Raw genomic sequence first — 21,711 nt, forward strand, 5'->3', positions numbered from 1 at the left:
GCAGCAGAACTCATGTTTGTGAGAAATACGACACAGAGGAATATATTTCCTTTTTTTTTTTAATTTAAGTATTTTATTTGTTTATTTGACAGAGGCAGAGAGCACAACCAAGGGGAGCGGCAGGCAGAGGGAGAGGAGGAAGCAGGCTCCCCGTCAGGCCCCTGGGATCATGACTTGAGCCAAAGGCAGATGCTTAACTGACTGAGCCACACAGGTGCCTAGAGGAATATATTTTCTTGGTATCTATTGGGTTGACAGAATAACCTCATCTCATTGGAGCCTAAAACTGAAAGAATAATGAGACTCTCTAGAATTGTGGCGCCAGGTTAGAGAACTTTGACCTGAGCTGGGAAGGGCGAAATTAGAGAATACAGGTTGAGGAGAAAAGCTGAAGTAAAAATAGTATGCTCTCTCGGCGCCTGGGTGGCTCAGTGGGTTAAGGCCTCTGCTTTTGGCTCAGGTCATGATCCCAGGGTCCTGGGATCAAGCCCCACATCGGGCTCTCTGCTCAGCAGGGAGCCTGCTTCCCCCTCTCTCTCTGTCTGTCTCTCTGCCTATTTGTGATCTCTCTCTGTCAAATAAATAAATAAAATCTTTTTAAAAAATAAATAAATAAATAAAATCTTTTTTTTTTAAAAAAAGTATGCTCTCCGAGCAGTTATGTTATTTAGATAGTATATTCTTTACACATATTATCTAACTTCATTCTTAAAACAATACAATGAAGTACTAGTATTACTTTGACTTTACAGAGGGTGAAACAAATTATGTAACTATTCTTCTATTGAACAATTATTCCATTTTTTCTATGCTGAATTAAACATTCATTTCATATTCTTAAAAGAAAGGAAAATTACAAACTATTTGCCAACAATATCTTAGAACAAGAAACGCAAATCAGAATTCTGACATTGTTAACTTCACAGAGCAGTTATTTGAGGGCTCAGAATGCAAGACATGCAGACAGAGCAGTTTGCTTTGGACTTGCAGAAAGCAGGAGACTACCTAGTTTCCTGAATCACCTCTGGTTTCAGCAAACTCATCAGCTCTGAATGGAACAGAGCAGTATGTTTTAACAAAATGGAGGAGGCTTTTATCTAGAGGAGGCTTTTCTCTAAAGACATTTGCAGCTCTACTAATATTCTAAGTAGTCCCATAGTTTCTCATGACTTGTGTCATTTTCTTCCATGTTCTATTCAAGTCATTCACTGTTTATTTTTTTACTCATTTATTAAAGATTCTTTATTTATTTGACAGCAAGTGAGCACAAGTACGGGGCGTGGCAGAGGGCAAAGGAGAAGCAGGGACTCCCTGCTGGGAATCTGCCGAGGGGCTGGATCCCAGGATCCCAGGACTCTGGGATAATGACCTGAGTCCAAAGCAGGCCCTTAACTGACTGAGCCACCCAGGTGCCCCTCATTTGCTTTTTTAAATACAGGTCTAAAAGTAATGATAGGTTAGGGACACCTGGGTGGCTCAGTGGGTTAAACGGCTGCCTTTAGCTGAGGTCATGATCCCAGAGTCCTCAGATGGAGTCCCACACGGGGCTCCTTGCTCAGCCAGGAGTCTGCTTCTCCCTCTTCCTCTGACTGCCACTCTGCCTGCCTGTGCGCACGCTCGCTCTCTCTCGCTCTCTCTCTCTCTCTCTGATAAATAAATAAATAAAATACTTTTAAAAATAAATAAAAGTAATGATAAGTTAAGTCACTCTGAGAGATCATCTCTAACAATCACTTTTGATTGTGCATAACAATTTAAACTAATTTGAGAGTGTCATTTTCATTTCAGGCTAAGTGGTCGTGGGAATTCATGGCTATACCCACCTAAGAATGATCTCACTGATATTTGGATTCCTATTAGTGATAGAACATAGCACTTAAGATTCAGAGCTCTATGGGGCGCCTGGGTGGCTCAGTGGGTTGGGCCGCTGCCTTTGGCTCGGGTCATGATCTCAGGATCCTGGGATCGAGTCCCGCATGGGGCTCTCTGCTCAGCAGGGAGCCTGCTTCCTCCTCTCTCTCTCTCTGCCTGCCTCTCTGCCTACTTGTGATCTCTCTCTGTCAAATAAATAAATAAAATCTTTAAAAAAAAAAAAAGATTCAGAGCTCTATGGATACATATTAATGAGCTACTCCACTGAGCTGTCCCAGAATATAAATTGATTACCAAGAAAGAAAGGTGAAGAAGGCAATATAGCATCAATGCAGAAAGTGACTTAGCAATGTCAAGTCCTCCTAACCTGACAAGGCTGCTGTTCTGTCCCCGAAATTATATAGGATTTGTTTCCTTTCGAAGATTCTTTCATATTCCTATTTAAGAGGTCTGAATAGATTGTACCTATTACTATAAATATTTGGTGTAGTTGCTTCTCTATTGGAGAATCTTTGTCACTTTCTCACTGTACACCCTAAACTATGTTTGCCTTTCAAGCACATAAAAAAATGTGCTAGTCATAAAAAAGTAACAATAAACAAATAAATACACATTAAATTCAATGTGTATTTGTGTGTGCATATGTGTGTGTTTCTGTGTGTATATGTGTGTGTGTGTGTGTGTGTGTGTGTCCAAGTATGTATTTGTTCTCTGGGTCACAATATAAAATATATTTCTTACTAAGAGTCATGGTCAAGAAGTATTTGAAGGGCACAATCAAGAATACTTCTCTGTACTCTCACCTCTCATTTATTCCTCCCCAAGAAGTTATTTACCTGACTGGCAAATTTGGGAGAAGAAATTGAGCCAAGTCCTTTCTCATTCTCTTATCCCACAAGTTCTCTCTTTTGTCTTTTCCTATTCTCTGTAGTAGGCTAAATAAAAGCCACCCAAAAGATCAGGTCCTAAAATCAGGAATCTGTAAATGATATCTCTCTTTTTTTAAAAAAGATTTTATTTATTTGACAGAGATCACAAGTAGTCAGAGAGGCAGGCAGAGAGAGGAGGAAGCAGCTCCCCGCTGAGGAGAGCGCCCGATGTGGGGCTCGATCCCAGGACCCTGGGATCATGACCTGAGCCGAAGGCAGAGGCTTTAACCCACTGAGCCACCCAGGTACCCCTATAAATGATATCTTATATGGCAAAGTCTTTGCAGCTATGATTAAGTTAAGAATTTTGAGTTGTGGAGATTATCCAGGATTATAGCCTTGTACCTTAAATCTAATTATATGTATCCTTTAAAAGGAGGAAGGGGAAAATCTACACACAAGAAAGCCAATATGAAGACAGAGTAGAGAGTGATTTCAAGATACTGACCTTCCTTGAAGACTGAAGTGATGCGTCACAAGTCAAGGAATGCTGGCAGTCATCAGAAGCTAGAAGAAGCAAGGAATGATTATCCATTCATCAGTTTGTGGAAATTTCAAAAGATTACTTTTATAGCTTCTTTCCAAGCCGTTAGTGGGAAGGGAGAAGATTATCAGACTTACAACCATGAGTGAGGTATGAGAATTGGAAGGGCCTCTGCACACCAATTTGTACTTCAACATGCCTCATAATAATAATGGCCAACACACTAAGTGATAATGACATGCAGAGTATACCATGTACATAATTCTCTATCCTCACAAAAATTTGGTGAGGTAGTCATCATTACCCTTGTTTTACACATGAGAAAACTCAGAGTCAGAAATAACTTATCCAAAGTCATACAACCCTAGTGAAAGAACTAGGTTGTACATCTATTTTGACTTGCCCCCACAAACAGCCCTGTTCAAGTGTCTCCCTACATTGCCTATCCTTGGTTTCCTAAGACTGGGCTTCTGTATGTTAACCTGTTCCTCAGGCAAGCTATGTGCTGTAGTTTGTACATACCAAAAATATACATAATAAAAATTCTTTACATAAGAAATTTTGGTTGACAAAATAAATTACATTAAAAAATTGCAGGGCTAGAATTCTTAAAGACCCAAATGCAGAATCTTTTTACAGATGGGTACAACAAAGCCAGCAAATCTGCATACGTGTCTAATATGCAGTCAGCTCATCAAAGCAGAATTTCATTGCAGTGTAAACCGATTGCTAATATTTTGTAAGTTCTAAGTGGAAAGCAACTCCAAACTTATTTGATCATCCAAACATTGTTAAACTTCCATTAATGTCTCCATTACCTTCCTCTTCTCAAGCATTTAAGCAGGGATATATGAAACTGATGCCCTGTAATGGCAACACCAAACCTTAGTTTTTGAGGAGAGGAAGAGAAATTTTAAACAGCATTTTTCAGTTGTGGGGGATTTGGGAATCCCATGATCATAATATTAACTGACTTTGAAGTGATAATTCCATTCTACAAAACCCTAAATATTTACACAAAGTCCTGACAAGTCACAAATTAAAATAAAATTCTTTCAAGAGAATGCTACCGAGCACCGCTGAAACACATTTTGGTTTGTCGTTTTGGTTTTCTGGGACATATTTTCGTCTGCCATACTGGCCTGCCACATATTTATTTCGCTTCACGGTGTAACTGTTAGGGCATTTTTAAGGATATTCATTACCCCTGTCAGTTATAAACAAAATAAAAGGCGAATTCAAGTGTTGAAAAGTGAGGAGGGGGAAATGGGGATTCGGAACGCGTTCTGAGTAAGGCTACACAGTATTTGTTTTCGCCCTTCTGCACCAGTACCTTTCCCCACAGGAATTCCCGAACACCTTCGTGCCGGTAGCAAAGGGCAAAACATACAATAGCCCCAGCTGGGAGCCCAAATAAGGAGGCGATCCGCCCACCCACCAACCAATCCGAAGTTGTTTTCTGCACCTGCCCACTGCTTGAACGCCCTTTCCCCTCTGGCCCGCGGCGGCCCCGTTTTACGACAGTTTTCCGACCTTTTTGCGGCCTCTACTGCCGTATTTCCTGGGGCTCCAGTGTCTGGGCGGATTGTATCTGTTCGGGGTGGCCGCGTTGCTGTCTGTTGGAGGAGTGGGAATTGGTGGCCGCGGCCTTGGGGCTGGGATGAACCGCACTCTCGGTGGAGGCCGGGGAGCCAAGCCAGAGCCATGGTGAGTCGCCCTTCTGGTCTCCTTAGCAATCCCAGGCCCAGGACTCAATCTCAAGTGGCGACCTCGGAGGAAGGGAGCCGAGGTTGTGTCCCCACTGCGACTGTGGGCTGCAGATGTAGGGCCCCAGAGAGCCGCACCCCTCCGGGACACAATCCTTGAGGGCCTTTATGGTCTTAACATGGCTCCAGTCCCTGGTTCGTCGTCCACGCGGCTTAGTGATTAGTGGAAACGCATTTGATTATACTTGCCCTTCCCCTGACACAGCTCACAGTACCTTCTCTGCTTCGCTCTTTCTCCTTGGCCCTTGCCGACACATCTTTTCTCTATTCCTGAATACATTTGGGCCTCCGTACAGTGAGGGTGAGACGACACAGTGCAAAAGGCGCTGTGAAAAGCTAGTCTTCTAGGTAAGCCCACGTTTAACGTTGAAACATGTCAAAATTCTGCAGTGTCAAAATAGTTCTCTAGCGGAAACTTTATTTCCGTTGTTCTTGATCGAACATTAATGTAGCTTCATCTGCCCTGAGGTGCAAGAGGTTTTCAAAGGGATGGTAGTCGTCATCTTCGCTGTTGTAAATTAAACAAATCCTCTCGCTGTTATCTTTCACAGTGAAAATCCCATACTTTACAATGAGTTGGAGATAAAAGTTGCAGTCCTTTTAAAGGATGATGGGCAGACTATTTTCTCCCTATAGGTTGTTTCTCCCTTTGAAATAAAACTTAAGAGCTTGGGATGGGACAACGGGTATGATAGGGAGGGGTGAGAATTCCAGAAGTCAATTACTTACTCTGCTTCCCCTTACCAGGCAAGTACAGTGGTAGCAGTTGGACTGACCATTGCTGCTGCAGGATTTGCAGGTTTGTTTATGATTTGGGAGTGGAAATGAAGTAGGGGAGGTTGGAGATTTTTTAATTATTTTATTGCTTTTGTTTTTAGGCCGTTACGTTTTGCAAGCCATGAAACATATGGAGCCTCAAGTAAAACAAGTTTTTCAGAGTCTACCAAAATCTGTAAGACTTACTAAACATTTTTGCTAATTCTTTGCTACCTGTGTTTGAAGCCTAGAGTCACACTTGAAGAGGGTAAATTTCCAAACATCCATGAAGTTTTAAGAGATTGCTTTGGGTCCCTTCTCTTGCTTCCCACAAAGAGGGTTAAGACGTTCTGAGCTTTGCAATGTTATCCTCAAAAATCAAATGTTTTATATGACAGACTTGGGGCTGAGGTATTAACAATTCCAGTATCATGAAAGTTACTATTACTTTATTTAGATACTATTAACCTCATCATTTGTCCAAATACTTGCCTTATCTGCTCTGCATGACAAACATGGACTGATCTAGGGATCTGAAGTGATCCATCTTAACTGTGTGGCCCTGGCACTACCTAATTCTTGGGTAGCTGGAGTTAAGTAGGCTATAAAGTACCTACTGCTGGAGTTAAGTAGGCTATAGAGTATGAGTGGATGTGATGTTTGGCTCTAACAGCTTGTTCAGTACTTTTTATTTTTGTGACTGAATGTGACAGAATAGGGTGATGGTAGATTTTACCAATATGATTTCTGATGTAACAAGGTCAGCAGAGCTGGTAGCCTGATTTTCTCAATACATATCTTAAAAGTCTTGTTTTAGTAGTTAACCTTTACCCTCAAAATACCCTTGAACCACTCACCTGAAAAGATCTCCAAATCCAAAGCACTTGTTTTTCTAACATATAGTCATATTCTTAGGTTTTTTTTTTTTTTTTTAAACACAAAGATTGAGCACAAGCAGGTGGAATAGTAGGCAGAAGGAGAAGCAGGCTCCCCACTGAGCAGGAGCCCAATGTGGGACTTGATCCCAGGATCCTGGGATCACAACCTGAGCCAAAGGCCATCCTTAACCAACTGAGCCACTCAGGCGCCCCTCAGATCAAATGTTTTAAATGATATTTTAAAGACTTTATTTAAGAGAGAGAGCACAAAAGAAGGGAGGGTCAGAGGGAGAAGCGGACTCCCCGCTAAGTAGAGAGCCTGATGCTGACCTCCATCCTGGTACTCTGGGCTCATGACCTGAGCCGAAGGCAGATGCTTAACCAACTAAGCCTCCAGGTGCCCCTGTTAGATCAAATTTTTATCTAATAACACAGCTAACTTTATTCCCAGAAGAACTGGCTTTGAAGCACACAGTTCTTTTGTCTTAAATTTTTAAGATCGTTCTTCTGGGGAAGAAAAATGGATGTTCATTAAAATACCTTGTTGCTATATAAAAACAAAATGCTGCTGCAAGAGTTGTAGTTAAGGTTCTCTGAAATGTCTAAATTTTTCTGCTAAGAACATTTTCAACACTTAACAATTTTATTCTAATCTATTTTTATGAATGCATTTCCTCTTTCAGGCCTTCAGTGGTGGCTATTATAGAGGTGGGTTTGAACCCAAAATGACAAAACGAGAAGCAGCATTAATACTAGGCATAAGGTAAATAATTTCTAATATTTGTAACATTTTTCTACAACTCTAGAACTATGAGCAAATATAAAAAGACCTTTTATTAACAGTCATAAAAGTGTTACACACATTTTAAGATCTAAACACTCCCTACAAAAGTCCAATGAGAAGGTACACTGGCACATAAGCACTTTTTAATTCACTGAAAGATAGGCTTTTAAACCAATAATAGCAGTGCACAATGTTGTTATAACTTTTTTTTGTAGTGAAAATCTCCATTTCCAGATACTTAAACAAGCTTTCCTTTTAAAAAATCCCAACTAATTTTTTAGTATTTTATTTGAGAGAGAGAATGCACGAGAGCGCTCGCGCCATGAGGGTGGAAAGGAGCAGAGGGAGAAGTAGCAGACTCCATGCTAATAAGCTCAGAGATCAGGGTGGTGCTCTACCCCAGAACACCAAAATCATGACCTGAACCAAAGTCGTTAAGCCAGAAACTTAACCGACTGAGCCTCCCAGGTGCCCCTTAACTAATTTTTTAAGAATGCCCTATTTGGGGCACCTGGGTGGTTTAGTCAAGATTAACTGTCTGCCTTGGCTCAGGTCATGATCAAGCCCCAGGTCCTAGGATTAAGCCCCAGTTAGGGCTCCCTGCCCCCTTCAGGAGTCTGCTTCTCTCTCTTCTTTGCTCTTTCCCTTTATCCCTCTTATGCGCTTTCGCTCTCAAATAAAATCTATTAAAAAAAAAAAAGAAAAGAAAAAAGCCTCATTTTCCTAAGGAACTATTTAGTGCCCTCATTCAGAAGATTCATCATCCTTATAGGTTAGGAAGAGGCTCCTAAACCACTTTTCATAGTGTTGTGTCGACGTTGACTCGTTTCACGGTCACTTTAATTAGCCTTTGTGTATAATTTTTTTATATGATTCAGAAGTAAACTCTATCCTTTTCTTTTTGAATTAGTCCTACTGCCAATAAAGGAAAAATAAGAGATGCTCACCGACGAATTATGCTTTTAAATCACCCAGACAAGGGTAAGTAGTCATTAAATTCTTGTACATATTTTTAAGTCACTGTTAACTAGTGGAATAACTTAATTCTTGGCTATTCCAAAGGAAATGCCTAAATCTCTGTGAGCGCTGTTGCTTAGGCTGGATCCATCCATTTTCCAGTGTCTTAAAAAGAATAAATCCTGAGTGAGAAATTCATGAATAATAAGCTTACCTAGTAACCTAGTAATTTTAAAGTAGTGATAAGCATTACTATTTTCAGATCTGCAATAGTGATAAAATATGACTACTAGTTTAAATACTATCAATACTGCAGTTTTTGGTTGGGGGGATCTATATTAAAGGAAATGCTAAGTTTCAGTTAAGGAAACTAAAAATTTAGTTTTCTGTCCATTTAGACCTTTGAACTAGAGGTTACCTGTTTAGAAACCATAAGATTTGTTTCTGAAACATTTCTAAGCAGACTTGGCTGTGTTGAAAGCAAAAAATTACTAGGAATACAAAACTACAGACCTAAAATCCATGTTCCATTGCTCAAAAAAGTATAGGCCCTTCATTAAGAATGTTTGGCATTTAAACATGGCTGTGATTGTTTGGTATCAGACTGCATTAGCCCCCTTTACAAAATTTAGCTTCTGTTGGAGGGCTTCTGATTTACATTTAGTGTGGAGCCTTTAAAGGTCTATTTTCTTATTGGGATCTTGACGCTTGCTGCTCTGAGAACTACATCTTGAGAATCAGTGCTCCAGCAGAGTAGTAGGAAAGCACCCATAGCTATCATGAAGGCACAACAGGAACAGAGAAAAGCTGTGAAGGACAGAAATAGAGTGGGGTCTTTCCAACAAAGCTCAGAAACCTCTGAGAACCATGTTTTCAAAGTAACGTGGTACAATAAACTCATGTTCATTTATGACTTCTAATCCTCATAAATAGTAACTTCTACTATTTCAAGGTCACATATGTGGGGCCTTTTTAAAATTGTTTCTATCAGTTAAGTTTTTAAAAGTGCCGTTTATGCGGAAATCTTCATGTGAATTCATTTCCCATTGGCCAAATATATTAGTTTGGTCCGTGGTTGCTGTGTCATGGTTATTTTAAAAAGTCAAAATACCATGTCTGCTAATTCCACCTTGAAAGGTGGGATAAGCAGTAGGGATCCTTGAAACAGTAGGTTTTCACCAAGCAGAAATTGAGAAGCCATATTAAAACTATTCCTTTTTCTCTTTCTTCCTATAGGAGGATCTCCTTATATAGCAGCCAAAATCAATGAAGCTAAAGATTTACTAGAAGGTCAAGCTAAAAAATGAAGTAAATGTGTGATGAATTTTAAGTTCTTGTTAGTTTATGTATATGAGTGTTAGCTTTTTATAATAAAATGCCTCAAAGGTACAAATTTTAAAAATGATTTAGTACAAACTAAACCAAAGGACTGGTAGAAGTTTTTTCTTTGAATGTAAGAATTTTAAATCACATATAGAATATTTGGATTTAACATTCAGTTATTATAGATACCATTTGAATAGAAATAGACCTTCTCTGGCTTTGAAGGAGCCCCCAATCTAATGATACACTGAAAAATTGGTAATTAAAATACAGTGATCCTATGAAGGAATGTACAGAGGTTGTTATAGGAGGGATTCATATTATTGGGAGAAACGGCTGCTCAAAGTTCAGAAAATCAACCCCACTGCTTTGGAACCTTAAATTTAAGAGCGAGTTTAGCCACAGCTTTGACGTTAAGAAATATAACTATATCCCTAATATAATTGACAGAACTTAGATTTAATACAGTAAAAACTGTTAACAGTGTAAAATTAGCAGAGGCCTTGTTTCTAATCAAGAAGTATTTACATTGAACTAGCCACTTAAACTGAAAGTTTATATATTATTGAGGGTTTTTTAATGTACGTTGTTGCATTTGTTATCAAGCTTAAACATAATTAGCAAAACTAAAAACTGATATGCTCTCATTTATGGTAAATATTCAGCATGGACTATTGAATTTATTAAGTCATAAATGTTATTTAAATAACATTTACGGTAAGTGGCTGAGACTATTGGTCTAACATAAAATACAGAAGGATCTGAACCAGAGGACATGTGAAGACATCTGAAGTAGAAGTCTGTGGCCTGTAGCAGGAATATTATCATTAGCTCTAAGATGGTCAGTCATACTACATATCATCTGAACTTTAGCATCTTAAGAGTTCTTAGTAATGGAAAATCCAGGACTCTCAAGGTCAGTTAAGATTAGTTTGGTGTTGGAATGTGTTTACTGGCACTTCAGATTTGGGCACTTCAGATCTGTTCTTTAGTTTTCCACCATTTCCTTAAAATCTGATTAAGTCTACTTGTTATGATTTAGAGCAGGAGAAAGCACCAGCTTAACACAGCCATAGCTTTTATGTAGAATAAATCTTTCTAGTTATTACTAGGGATAAGGGATATGAAGGTACACTATTACTCAAAATAGTAATGTCTTACGAAGTTAACTGAGAACACTGAAATGAGCAAATACTGAACCATGTGTTCATAGGGGAAATAAAGGTTACTCTGAATCTCTGGGTCATGTTTTTATCAGCCAGTCAATATTTAACTTTGTCTGTCTTTACTTAGAAAGACACCTTATGTTGATTCATTTAACGTTAAACTTAGAGCCAGCACTAACTCCTGTCATTACATCACAGCCTTCTGGTGTTTAGGAAGATTAGGCAACATTTCACTAAGCTTGAAGGCCATCTTAAATAGGAAAATCACTAATAAGCACAAAAATGTGAAAAAAACAGCGTTAACTGGACCACAGAAGGGATGTTTATCTACAGTATGGTAAAATAAGGCAAGCATAACTATGGGCATTGGGGGATTTAAAATTTTCACCACTCTGCATGTCCACAAATGAGCAGGAAAGTACCTTGATTACTTATTTTGGGATTACAAATTTTAGCAAACAGATGAATTTGCAAGTAAGATTATCTGCTAATGATGAGGCTCTATTTTGTCTTACTAACTTTTGTTTCAGTCTTTTGGACTAATCAAATTTCTTTAAGAAGAGATACTAAAAGTTAAAAGCAATTTCTTAGACAAATAGAACTATGGGCTAATATACCCAGAGGCAATGAAGTATTAACCCTAAAAGGGAAAACATCATGTAGTGGGTATATTTTCAGGTGTTTAGTGCAAATAGCAGACCTGTTTTAAAGCAACTATTAAGACAATGAAAAATACTTCAAAATAACACTGATAACACAAAATAACACAATAGAGCACATTTTTCTGTCATAGTAAAGTTTTATTTCTTCGAGGCTTACCTTTAAGTAGAAGAATCCACAGTTCATTGTAGATTATGAGCCAGACCTACCATTTTTCTTGGGAAAAAAGTCACCTGTGTGAGGGGTCTAGAACATAGTGGGTAACTGGTTCAAGTATGATCTGTGTGAGAGAGCCTTCATCTTTAATGTTTTTTTTTTTTTAAACAAAATACTTGATTCGTAATGTTATTGACTACTTACAGTGTACTAGCATTGTGCTATAAGCAAACATTTAAGTATGTTGTACAAGTAAGGAAACAATATTGTGAAGTTAAGTAATGCTGATCTTTCTCAAACCTAAAGTCGTGTTGTTAACCTGCACTGTGATACCTGTCACAAACTTGGTAACCAGGAATGTATCCCTTGGTGGTAATGAAATTTGAGTCTGAGAGCTGTCATTACACCTTTGGCTTGCGGCCTTTTTATATTTTTTCTTCTTCAAGGGGGAGGTAGGTATGCACACAGGACTAACAGATAAGAGGTGCAGTTTCAAGTCAAACTTAGTAGTAGCCAGGCTTTGAGTATACTACCTACATGCTTAGGCCTCTGCCTTCCCATCGGTTAATGGCCAACTTAAAAAGTGAGGGTTCCTCCACATTTTATGGGCAGGGAACCAAAATAACAAATTATTTCAAGGTTACTCTGAAATAATGAAACTGTAAGCAAGCCCAGGGGTCTTCTCCAATTTACTGTGTTCATTTGTAACACAGTTCTCCCTATATTAGTCTTGAATATGTAGGTTTTAAGAAATTCCTACCCACAGCCTTAATGTTAGATCTCACAAAGCAGAGATTTAGTTCCCCTTCTTTGTCCATTCCATTTTACCTTCCCTGCTTCTGGGTTGACATTACTATAGGAGTCCTATGCTGCTTTGTAAAAAACTGCTTTGCTGGTAATAAAAGTGGGCAATAATGAGTGGTCCTGGAAGTTAAATCTTTTCCCACTCTTAGAATTTTAGGAAAATTACCTTGCCTTCAAGATTTCCAAATGATGGGAATACCTACTGAAGCATTTAAAAAAAAAAAAAAAGTATAGTTATATAAATCAGTATCCCAGAACACCCAAACCATTTAAGAAACAATTGAGAACTTGTATGAAAACAGGTGGAAAGGTGCCTGGTGGCTCAGTTGTTAAACCTCTGCCTTTAGCTCAGGTCATGATCCCAGGGGTCCTGGGATTAGGCCCCATATTGGGCTCCCTGCTCAGCAAGAAGCCTGCTTCTCCCTTTCCCACTCGCCCTGCTTGTGTTCCCTCTCTCTGTCAAATACATAATAAAATACATAAATACATAAATAAAAAATCTTAAACAAGGGCAGGTGGAATACTCATATATTCTAATTTTAGAAGCTTGATTAAAGGTTTTCTCTACAAACCTTAATTTATAACGAAAGCAAAAAGGGTAGCTAGAAAAAGGCAGCTAGAAAACCACTAATGGGAAGGTATTAGATTAACTAACATCTTACTAACACAAGAGTAAAACCCTAAGCATGTTGAACTATGCCACACTAAAAAGCTGTACTCAGCATATTGAAAATGTACGCCCTACCTTAAAACCCTCCATCAGAAATAATTCTTTAAAAAATTCAGTCAGGCATAATGGATTATTTAGAATTAGAAAGTCAGGTTTTAAGTTTCCACGGTTCTGGCTAGAATACAGTATTCTGTTCAAATGGGAGAAGAGTAGGATAGAAAAAAATTAAATTTGAGGTAAAGTACAAAAACACTATTTAAAATGTTAGAGTGGGTTTTGGTTATAGATGGAATCCTGAACTGAGAATAACACGGAGTACCAGGAAACTTCAATGACCTAAGCTCTGCTTTTTTTATTTTGGCACTGCTGTTCAGGGTCACTGTGTCTGCTTACAGCTAACTGTTGCGTTAGAAACAGGGTATAGGAAGAGCTTCTATACAGGGGCACCTGAGTGGCTCAAGACATCCAACCCTTGGTTTCAGCTCAAGTCATGATCTCATGGGTTAAGGGATCAAGCAGTCTGCTTTAAGATTCTCTCCTTCTGTCTCTCCCCACACTCTTTCATTACCAAATAAATCTTAGACCAAAAAAAAGAGGAGCTTCTTATCCAATGTTATCAGTTAGTCCAATTACTATGGACAAAGCCCCATAGTATTTAGTGTTTAGGTATAATCTTGGATTATGTTAACACTTGCTGTTACTCATTCAGTACAGTTTACAGTTAATGGAATTTCAAATGTAACATTCAGATTCTTTCTTTACAATCTGATAATGACAGGTCAAAAAATGAAATTCAACCAGGCTGAGGCAAAAGCTCCAGACAACAAGAGAAATTCGTTTATCTACAAAAAAACTATTCTCTGTAATACTCTTTTTAAAAAAAAAATTACTTTTGACAGTCCAAGTAAGAGGTACAAGGTATTTGGAAAATCTCTCTGTAATTTCACTCCAAGAAAAACATACCAATCACGGAAACACAAATTTAAGAAGCTATTCACTAGTATATTTAATAGTGAAGTCTTTAAGACTGGTAATGTCAGTGAAAAATATTCTTGCCCTTGCTTTTTTCTGTCTTTAAGATTGCCTACAACATTGGGAATGTCTGGGGTTAGGTACACAGAAGCTCCCAATTCTGTACACCTATATCTACAATCTTCAGATTATCAGAGGAAGAAAGAGGCAAGCCAAATGGACAGGTAGACATCCTCTAACAAAGATTATAGCTTGCATTATAGCTTATACCTTATTTGAGTACTTGAAGTAGTAATATGGAAGGTACAGATGATTCTTAATCTAAAGCAATCCACTGATAAACCCTTCTTAGAAAATATATTTCCTTAAAGAATGTATATCCCTCATCAAGAAATAAGGGATTTATTTTCTGGATGATTAGGCTCTTGCTTGGATTTCTAGAGTAAATGATCATACTTTAAAATGTATTTAGGTTGAGCCATAGGAAATTGCCACTTTTCGTGGGTCAAAAATGGTCCATTACTGGCAATTTCCTATGGCTTAACATAACTGACTTACTTTCAGTCAACAGTTGAGTGCAACTTCAAATTACTACCACTTGGCAAAGTTTAACTATTATAGACTGTGATTACTACTTTATTGCAAATCCTGAAATAAAACCCCAGTATTATCAAAGGTTGTAACTACTATCCATTCAAGAACACTTCCTAATAACTAAAAATTTTGAAAAGGAATCACCAAATTCACTATACCAGATATCCTTTTAAAAGGTATTGGGGATCCAAACTGTTAACAGCAGATAAAGGAAACTGAGTGAGGCTTCACACCAAACATCTTTTGCCTTTTGGAATTTTGTCAAACACACAGATCTGGTTCAAATTCAAGTTCCTTGAGGCCTTCTAGAAAATCCAAGTGTAAAAGTCTGCTTTACCCTCATCCCAACAGTCATCCAACACAGGACTTACTTCATTACAGCTAGTTGTCCATTCATCTGTCCTTATAAACTAAGCTCATTATAGGCATAGCCTATGAGAAAACTAGGTTGGTTTCAACCTCAAAAAAGGGAGTATCTGTGGGAAGACAAGTGGTACAATTTCCCAATCTAAATGCAACATTTAGTTTATATGCCAACTCTGTAGAGATCTTTCTCAAGTTACACATTCAACTCACAGAAAACAATACCTACAAACACTTGTGACTTAGCATGATGATGATGGATCCCAGCAACAAAAGAATGGCTGACATGGCGACCTGGAATACAAAAAAATACCAGCTACTTTGCCTCTTCCTCACTAGCTTATTGTCATCTGTTCTTAGATTACTTACATATACCTGTAATTTTTTTTTTTTTTTTTTTTTTTTTGCAAGATCATTCAAGTGACCTCCCTCAGCCTGGTTCTAAGTAATGCCTGTTGGGTTTTCATGAACTCACCAGTTTGATGTGCTGCTTCTCAACTCCACATGAAAATACACAACTACTTAAAAACTGGTGTACTCCTACTATAATTTTACCAACAGTGACTGAGCTATCAACAAAACCCATTTACACCATTTTGCAAAAGTCTTAAGCCCACTTGAAGCTTTAAAAAGGTGATTCCAGGGCACAGTTGGGAGGGTATGTGACTCACTCTCAGGGTTGAGAGTCACACACTGGGTATAGACATTAAAAATAAAAACTGTAAAAATGAATAAAAAGGTGATGCCAAACAAAAATACTAGCCTTCCCAAGGTTTCAGGAAAAGATTTTTGCCCCCATGTAATCTTAATAAACTTGTGTGACTTCACGTAAGTATACTGAACGTGAGGGCTGCACAAGACCTTTACTTTTGATTTTGAGTATCTTTTAGCATGTCCTAACTTACCAGTAAGTTTTCCAATAGCAACATCTTACCTACTGGTGTAGTAGTAGCCAAAAAAGATACACCCCTCAAAATAATTGGAAGACTACCTGAATCAACAACGGTTACTACCTTCAGGGAGTGGGCCTTTTCACTTCTAAATCAAAGTATATTGTATTTACCCCATGAAAAGCCTATTATAGGGAGTGTCTGGTGCTCACAGTCAGTTAAGCATCCATCTCAACTTCGGCTCAAGACATGACCTCAAAGTTATGAGCTCAAAGCATCAGGCTCTGTGCTGGCCCTGTGAAGCCTGCTTAAGATTCTCATTCTCTGCTCCTCCCTCTTAGGAAAAAAAGGCAAGCCTATTATGGTTCTACAGTACACAAGCCATGAGGTTTAGTCACTTGTAAATAATGAAATCTTGATACTTCTTTCCTAGAATATGGTTACTCTACTAAAGAACTTCTTGCAACTATGCCCATTTTCTGAGATGGTTTTACATTACTTTCTCAATGAAATAATCTTTATGAAAGGATATTAGTAAAATCTATTCTACATGAAAGAAAACGAGAAATCATTTTTTATTTATACCATATTTACCAATTTGGAAATTAATTCTCATACCTTATAATTTATCTATAACCCTGTTACTGAAGAGAAGAAAAAAAGGCTAACAACTGTACTTCTAACCTTTAATGATTTAAAAAAGGTGTCTGTGGGTTAAGTTTTTAAAAATCAGGATATGAATTATTTGATACTGTTACTCAAAATTCAAGAACTGCCCTATTCATACCACATCTTCCTTATAAATTCTGTTACTAGGGTTTTAGGAAAAAGCATGTTAATACCATCACATCTTAACTTCAGTGATAATAAATTTGAGGTTGGAGTTATATGGACACTCCCTGGCAAATACATTTTTAGCAGTACCTTGAAATGTCTTTCAGTCATTATAAATTAACTAAAATCACTCAACAGTTTTATGTATATAACAAAGATTATGCACATAAAAAACACTTTTCAAATACCAAATGAGAGACAGAAAGGACTGTCTTTCTTGCTCAGTGGTCTATGTATTTCTATTGCTGGGGGAACCCTCCACTGTAAATCCAAATGTAGATTTACTTTACCCTCCAGTAAATCCACATTTGATATGACCTCACATACATCTGCATAATTATTTTATCATTGTTACTCTGAACACACTTTATGTGAAGTCTTTATCGTCCTAAAATTAAGCCATGTGGCTAAAATACATACAAAAAATACAATCATTAACAATGACACCCTTCAAAATTACTTGAGAATCAGAAACCAAGTTAATGGTCTACTATTTAAAAACTGCTCACCATAATTATTTTATAAAAATAACTTTTAATAAATTATCAAAGGCCAAAACAAAATTCTGGATTTACCCCACTGCCTTCCAAAGGTTGCCTTTGATAAGATTATAAAGACTTTACTAGTATCAAATGTATGATCAATTCCCTAAGCCAATCTATTCTCACAAAGTTTTAAATGCTAAGATTTCAAAGGATGCATTACAAAATGATTAACCAATTAATATGTTACTACTATTTATGAGCAAGTGTAAATGCTTTTTAAAAAGCAATCAACTATTCTAGACTATTACTAGCTCCAACTACTTTGCTACATTTGGTATAAAAAGTAGAAAGTTAAAAATCAGCAAATGGAAGATCAAAGTTTATTTACTACCTGCATACAAAAACATATTGCACATCAAACAACCAAAATCAAAAAAAAAAAAAAAAAAAAAGAGAGAGAGAGAGTAAAGAAAAGAGGAAAAAGGAAAAGATACTCTACTGAAGGACTAACATGTACTTCTATACAGAATAAACCTCCTGGAAATTGATCTTTTCAGTAGTTCAGGTTATGTCTGAAATGGACATGACTAATTCAGCTTAGTGTTTTAACTAAAGCTATGTTTGATTTTTAAATACTGTACACTTTAATAAATAAACCAAACAAAGCCTCAATGTAGAACAGTCACTGCCAATATCACCCAGTGTCCCTGCAGATGAGAATTTAACAAATGTATTCCAGTGGTCTGCAGATTTTCCTCCACATACAGCATTTAAAAAACACATTAAAACAGACCAGTTTCCAGACTAAACTAATGGAGAAATTACAATTCAGTGCAAAATATTTTAGACTGCATTTCATTCTAGTTTTCCTCAGGTGAAGAAGTGGTTGCATATTATTAAAAATGTAACAAAAGCAGCTAATGCTTTCATAAAGAATATTACGTTAGGGATCCCATCCCTCCCACCTCCCCCCATCTCTGCCATATTTGGAAAACAAAATAACATTTCCTATAGCCAGCAACTTTTTTTTAATGTTACATATACTATTCTCAAGGCACATCTGATGATATATTTTATAACACAGTAGGTGTCAAAGTATGTTTAACATATGATATCTTCAGGATCCCTCCCCTTTCTGAATTCCAAATGGAGGAACTGAAAGTGCGATGTAAAGACTGGCGATCCATATTCTATCTTTGGCAAGCTTGTACAAGCACTATTGTAAAATGTAATGTAAAAGAACTGTAAACTAGAACTTCTTCAGTTTATGAAACACCATTCAGGACTGCTGCTTCTTGAGTGTTTTCTTCTTTTAAGGTATTAATCTTTTCTTCTCCTGGAGTACGCTGTAGCTTAGAAATTTCATCGCCAGAAGCACTAGTTGGGCCATTTATTGCCTTTTCTGAAGGACCATGCTCTTCAATCACATCTTTTGCCTGCCAAAGGGAGACAACTTTTTCAACTTCTTTATAAATGAAATCTACAGCTGAGGAGGAAAACAGCTATATAAACATTAATTAGCTAATAAATTATTTTAGTTTCATAACCACATTGGATCAAAGAATTAAAATGTTAAATTTTCAAAACATATACCAATGTACTCCACCTCTATTGGTCTTTCAACTTCTCTCTAGTACCTGGCAGTGCTAAATTACAGAATAATCTACTTGTTTACTGAAAATTGAACCTAATTTTAACCACTGGAAAGCTCACCATGTAAAAGACATAAAGTTATTAATACACCCTAAGCAAATAAACACCTATTTTACTCACCTTTTTGTTTTTTTTGAAACTCATTTACATTTCAAATCCCTTAAAGCATTTAAAGAATTGAAACTTAAAAGGTCTACATCCATCACTGAGAAGAGGTATATATAGCCTACTGCTCCCCAAATTAAGCCAACAGTCTCCATGCCCAATATCTTTGGGTAAACTGAATTTTACAAAAGCTATTTGGAATTTTAAATGAAAAGTATTCCAGGCTCAAGCATGCATATCTTCAGTTACCTGGCGCCAAGAACAAAATCAAGAGTAATCTTTAAAGTATTATTTGTCCAAAAAATAAATAAATAAATAAATAAAATAAAATATTATTTGTCTAGTTGGGGAAACAAGTGATCGATCACACAATAAGTTAAAAAGTAAAAATAAAGCTAAACCATACCAAAACAAAACAAAACAAAAAAACCCAAAAAGCAAAAACAACAAAAACCTACAGGTTAAATTCTCCTTACCATTTCTTTCTTGTTTTTAGCCAAAGTTTCCCTTGGGAGGTTTCTTTGTCTGCTCTGAGACTCAGCTCTAGAAATATAATCTGCAACTGTGACTGTTGAAGATGAGAAAAAAATTACAGGTGTTGAAAAATATTTCTAAAGTTTATTTATGGATAAAGAGTAATTTTACTTTTAAGATAAACTGATGGTGGGTAACCCAATTTCAAAATTTTAAGCTGGGTACCACCTCCAACCAAAAACAAAACTTGAAAAATATGTGTGATTTAGTGCTGACAACAGAAAATTCCAAGCTGGAGATCCAAGGCAGCCTAGATTTAAGTCTACTTTCACAGAAATCCAGCCATTGCTTCTGACTGACTCTACAGTTGTGGGATAAAGTTTGATACAGAAATCCACAACCAGAAATAGGCAATGCAGCATTCTAAGCCCAGTGTTTGCAATTCTCAGTGGGGGGGAAAAAAAGGGACATATCTGGTGCAAATCATGGTGTGCTATATATATACTTCGATTTGAAATTTTCATCAGATCTGATTTACTCAAATATATTGGTTGTTTTTGTTTTTGTTGTTTTAAAGCCTAAGTAAGATATCCAAGTGTGGGATTTCATGGTTCCTTTTTCACATTCCACAGTAGAAACCATTCTGAATGATCCAAAACAAAAAGCTACAAGCCAACTGAAGATGGCAGACCACCACCCTAAAAACGTGGACAATGATCCTGGTGGGAAAAGGGCCACCATTAATTCAGTAACCACCTCTTCCCTGCTTTGACAATCTTTCAGGGGACTGATTGAAGTGTTAGGTATGTTTGCAAGGACATAGATGGCAATAGTGAGACTAAGCAAGCTAACACTCTTCTGTCAACCCAAGTGCAACATCTCTGTTCTACAGGTACTCTGGCCTCACTTTACACCTCAATCTTTTCTCTTTAGGACTTACAATTTAGAATTCATAATTTGGAGAAATATCAAAATAATCGCTCTCTTTCAAAGAATTCTACCAGAGACTGGAGGAAAATCTTTCATTATATGAAATATCATTTATTTTAATTTATGGGATGAGAGCAAGTTAATGTAAAGAATGAAAACTCAAGTAAATTTTAAAGTATTTATTAAAAGTCACTAGGGGAGAAATGGTCCATCAGGTTCAAATTATATGAAAATAAATAATTTTGATAAAGAAGCAGGATGGTATTTACAATTCATTTTTTGTGACCACGAATCAACATACTGCTTTTTATAAGATCCAAAATTTTCTGAGACTAAATGAATCTTAAATTTCAAAGAAACCATTTAATTCAGAATACAAATCATTTATAAGAAATAGCACCAAATAAAGATGTATCCTGTCTAAAACTGCCTCTTTTCTTCCAAATTGTAATTTAGAGCTTTAAAATAAAAATCTTCACATAAATCCAGTTAATTCACAAATACATTTAGTAACAGTTTCCAAAACTGGGAAGAGGAATACTATCAAATCCATTTCATTATTACGTCTACATACATGGTAGCAAAATCATCCTAGAAATGATTTCTAGTTTGGGGAGCACCTTAATGAATTGTTTCTATACTTCAGCCCTCAGTGATACATGAGGAACTCAGGTACTTGGAAACCATGCTGCACAAATTTATTGCTAAATTTGAGTATGTGACAATTCTTAGAATCCTTCATCCACTATGTACATGCACAGCATAATATACTTTGACATGGTTATCAACTAAATTAAGAGGCACTTAGCTGGCAAGGTAAAAAATTACCGCACCCCTCTGCCATGAAGGGAGGTACAACCAGAAACAAACTAAGGTGACTCAAAGCCTGTTTACAGCCAGTCCTTATAATAACAAGCCACTTGAAAGGACATTAAAGATTAATATAATACAATTCCTAGGAAAAAAATACAGTAATTTGTGCAGCAAAATTTGGACTGCTGAATTTCCTAAGGGGCCCACCTAAATTAACTGGACACAAGTGCATATAGTCACTTTCTAAGTATAGTAAGGAATATTCACTGCTTAAATTTACACTAAAGACAACAAAAAATTTTGAGCAAATGAGAACAAATGAAATGATTGTGTATATAAGGGAATGTTCATATTTTTAGATGAGGCTACTTTTCTAGAAGTACTGACAGGAGC

The 21,711-nt window shown here is 37.0% G+C and overlaps 3 protein-coding genes and 1 long non-coding RNA gene across 9 annotated transcripts in view; 2 read left to right on the plus strand and 2 right to left on the minus strand.

The window, feature by feature from the left end:
* Positions 1-4,687, minus strand: part of SOX2 (SRY-box transcription factor 2) — a 675,778-nt gene extending 671,091 nt beyond the window's left edge. For both annotated transcript variants that reach the window (XM_032339957.1, XM_032339948.1), the window contains exons 1-2: positions 4,619-4,687; positions 3,250-3,308 (exon numbers count right to left, since the gene is read on the minus strand). The gene's annotated coding sequence lies outside the window, so the exon portion shown is untranslated. The remainder of the gene's footprint in view (positions 1-3,249; positions 3,309-4,618) is intronic.
* A 119-nt stretch (positions 4,688-4,806) lies between these two features.
* DNAJC19 (DnaJ heat shock protein family (Hsp40) member C19) lies at positions 4,807-12,135 on the plus strand. The gene is made up of 6 exons (XM_032340003.1): positions 4,807-4,992; positions 5,799-5,850; positions 5,930-6,003; positions 7,369-7,448; positions 8,380-8,450; positions 9,663-12,135. The coding sequence occupies exons 1-6, from the start codon at positions 4,990-4,992 to the stop codon at positions 9,731-9,733; spliced, it is 351 nt and encodes a 116-aa protein (XP_032195894.1). The 5' UTR covers positions 4,807-4,989; the 3' UTR covers positions 9,734-12,135.
* An 825-nt stretch (positions 12,136-12,960) lies between these two features.
* On the plus strand, positions 12,961-17,808 carry LOC116588642. Its single transcript, XR_004285031.1, has 2 exons — positions 12,961-15,831; positions 15,874-17,808. It is a non-coding gene; the product is annotated as an uncharacterized LOC116588642 (long non-coding RNA).
* A 90-nt stretch (positions 17,809-17,898) lies between these two features.
* FXR1 (FMR1 autosomal homolog 1) overlaps positions 17,899-21,711 on the minus strand; it is a 59,346-nt gene continuing 55,533 nt past the window's right edge. For 4 of the 5 annotated variants that reach the window (XM_032339896.1, XM_032339914.1, XM_032339906.1 and 1 more), the window contains 2 exons: positions 19,578-19,669; positions 17,899-18,779 (listed from right to left, as the gene is read on the minus strand). In XM_032339896.1, coding sequence (XP_032195787.1) covers positions 18,609-18,779; positions 19,578-19,669 — 263 coding nt within the window. In that variant the 3' untranslated portion in view covers positions 17,899-18,608. The remainder of the gene's footprint in view (positions 18,780-19,577; positions 19,670-21,711) is intronic. The other variant, XM_032339933.1, reaches the window with a different exon arrangement.

Source organism: Mustela erminea, chromosome 1 (assembly GCF_009829155.1).
Source record: "Mustela erminea isolate mMusErm1 chromosome 1, mMusErm1.Pri, whole genome shotgun sequence".
NCBI lineage: Eukaryota > Metazoa > Chordata > Mammalia > Carnivora > Mustelidae > Mustela > Mustela erminea.

Coding starts and splice junctions, on each gene's coding strand:
- DNAJC19 (XM_032340003.1), top strand. Junction 7,449..8,379: donor GCATTAATACTAGGCATAAG/GTAAATAATTTC, acceptor TTTTTGAATTAG/TCCTACTGCCAATAAAGGAA. Junction 8,451..9,662: donor TTTAAATCACCCAGACAAGG/GTAAGTAGTCAT, acceptor TTCTTCCTATAG/GAGGATCTCCTTATATAGCA.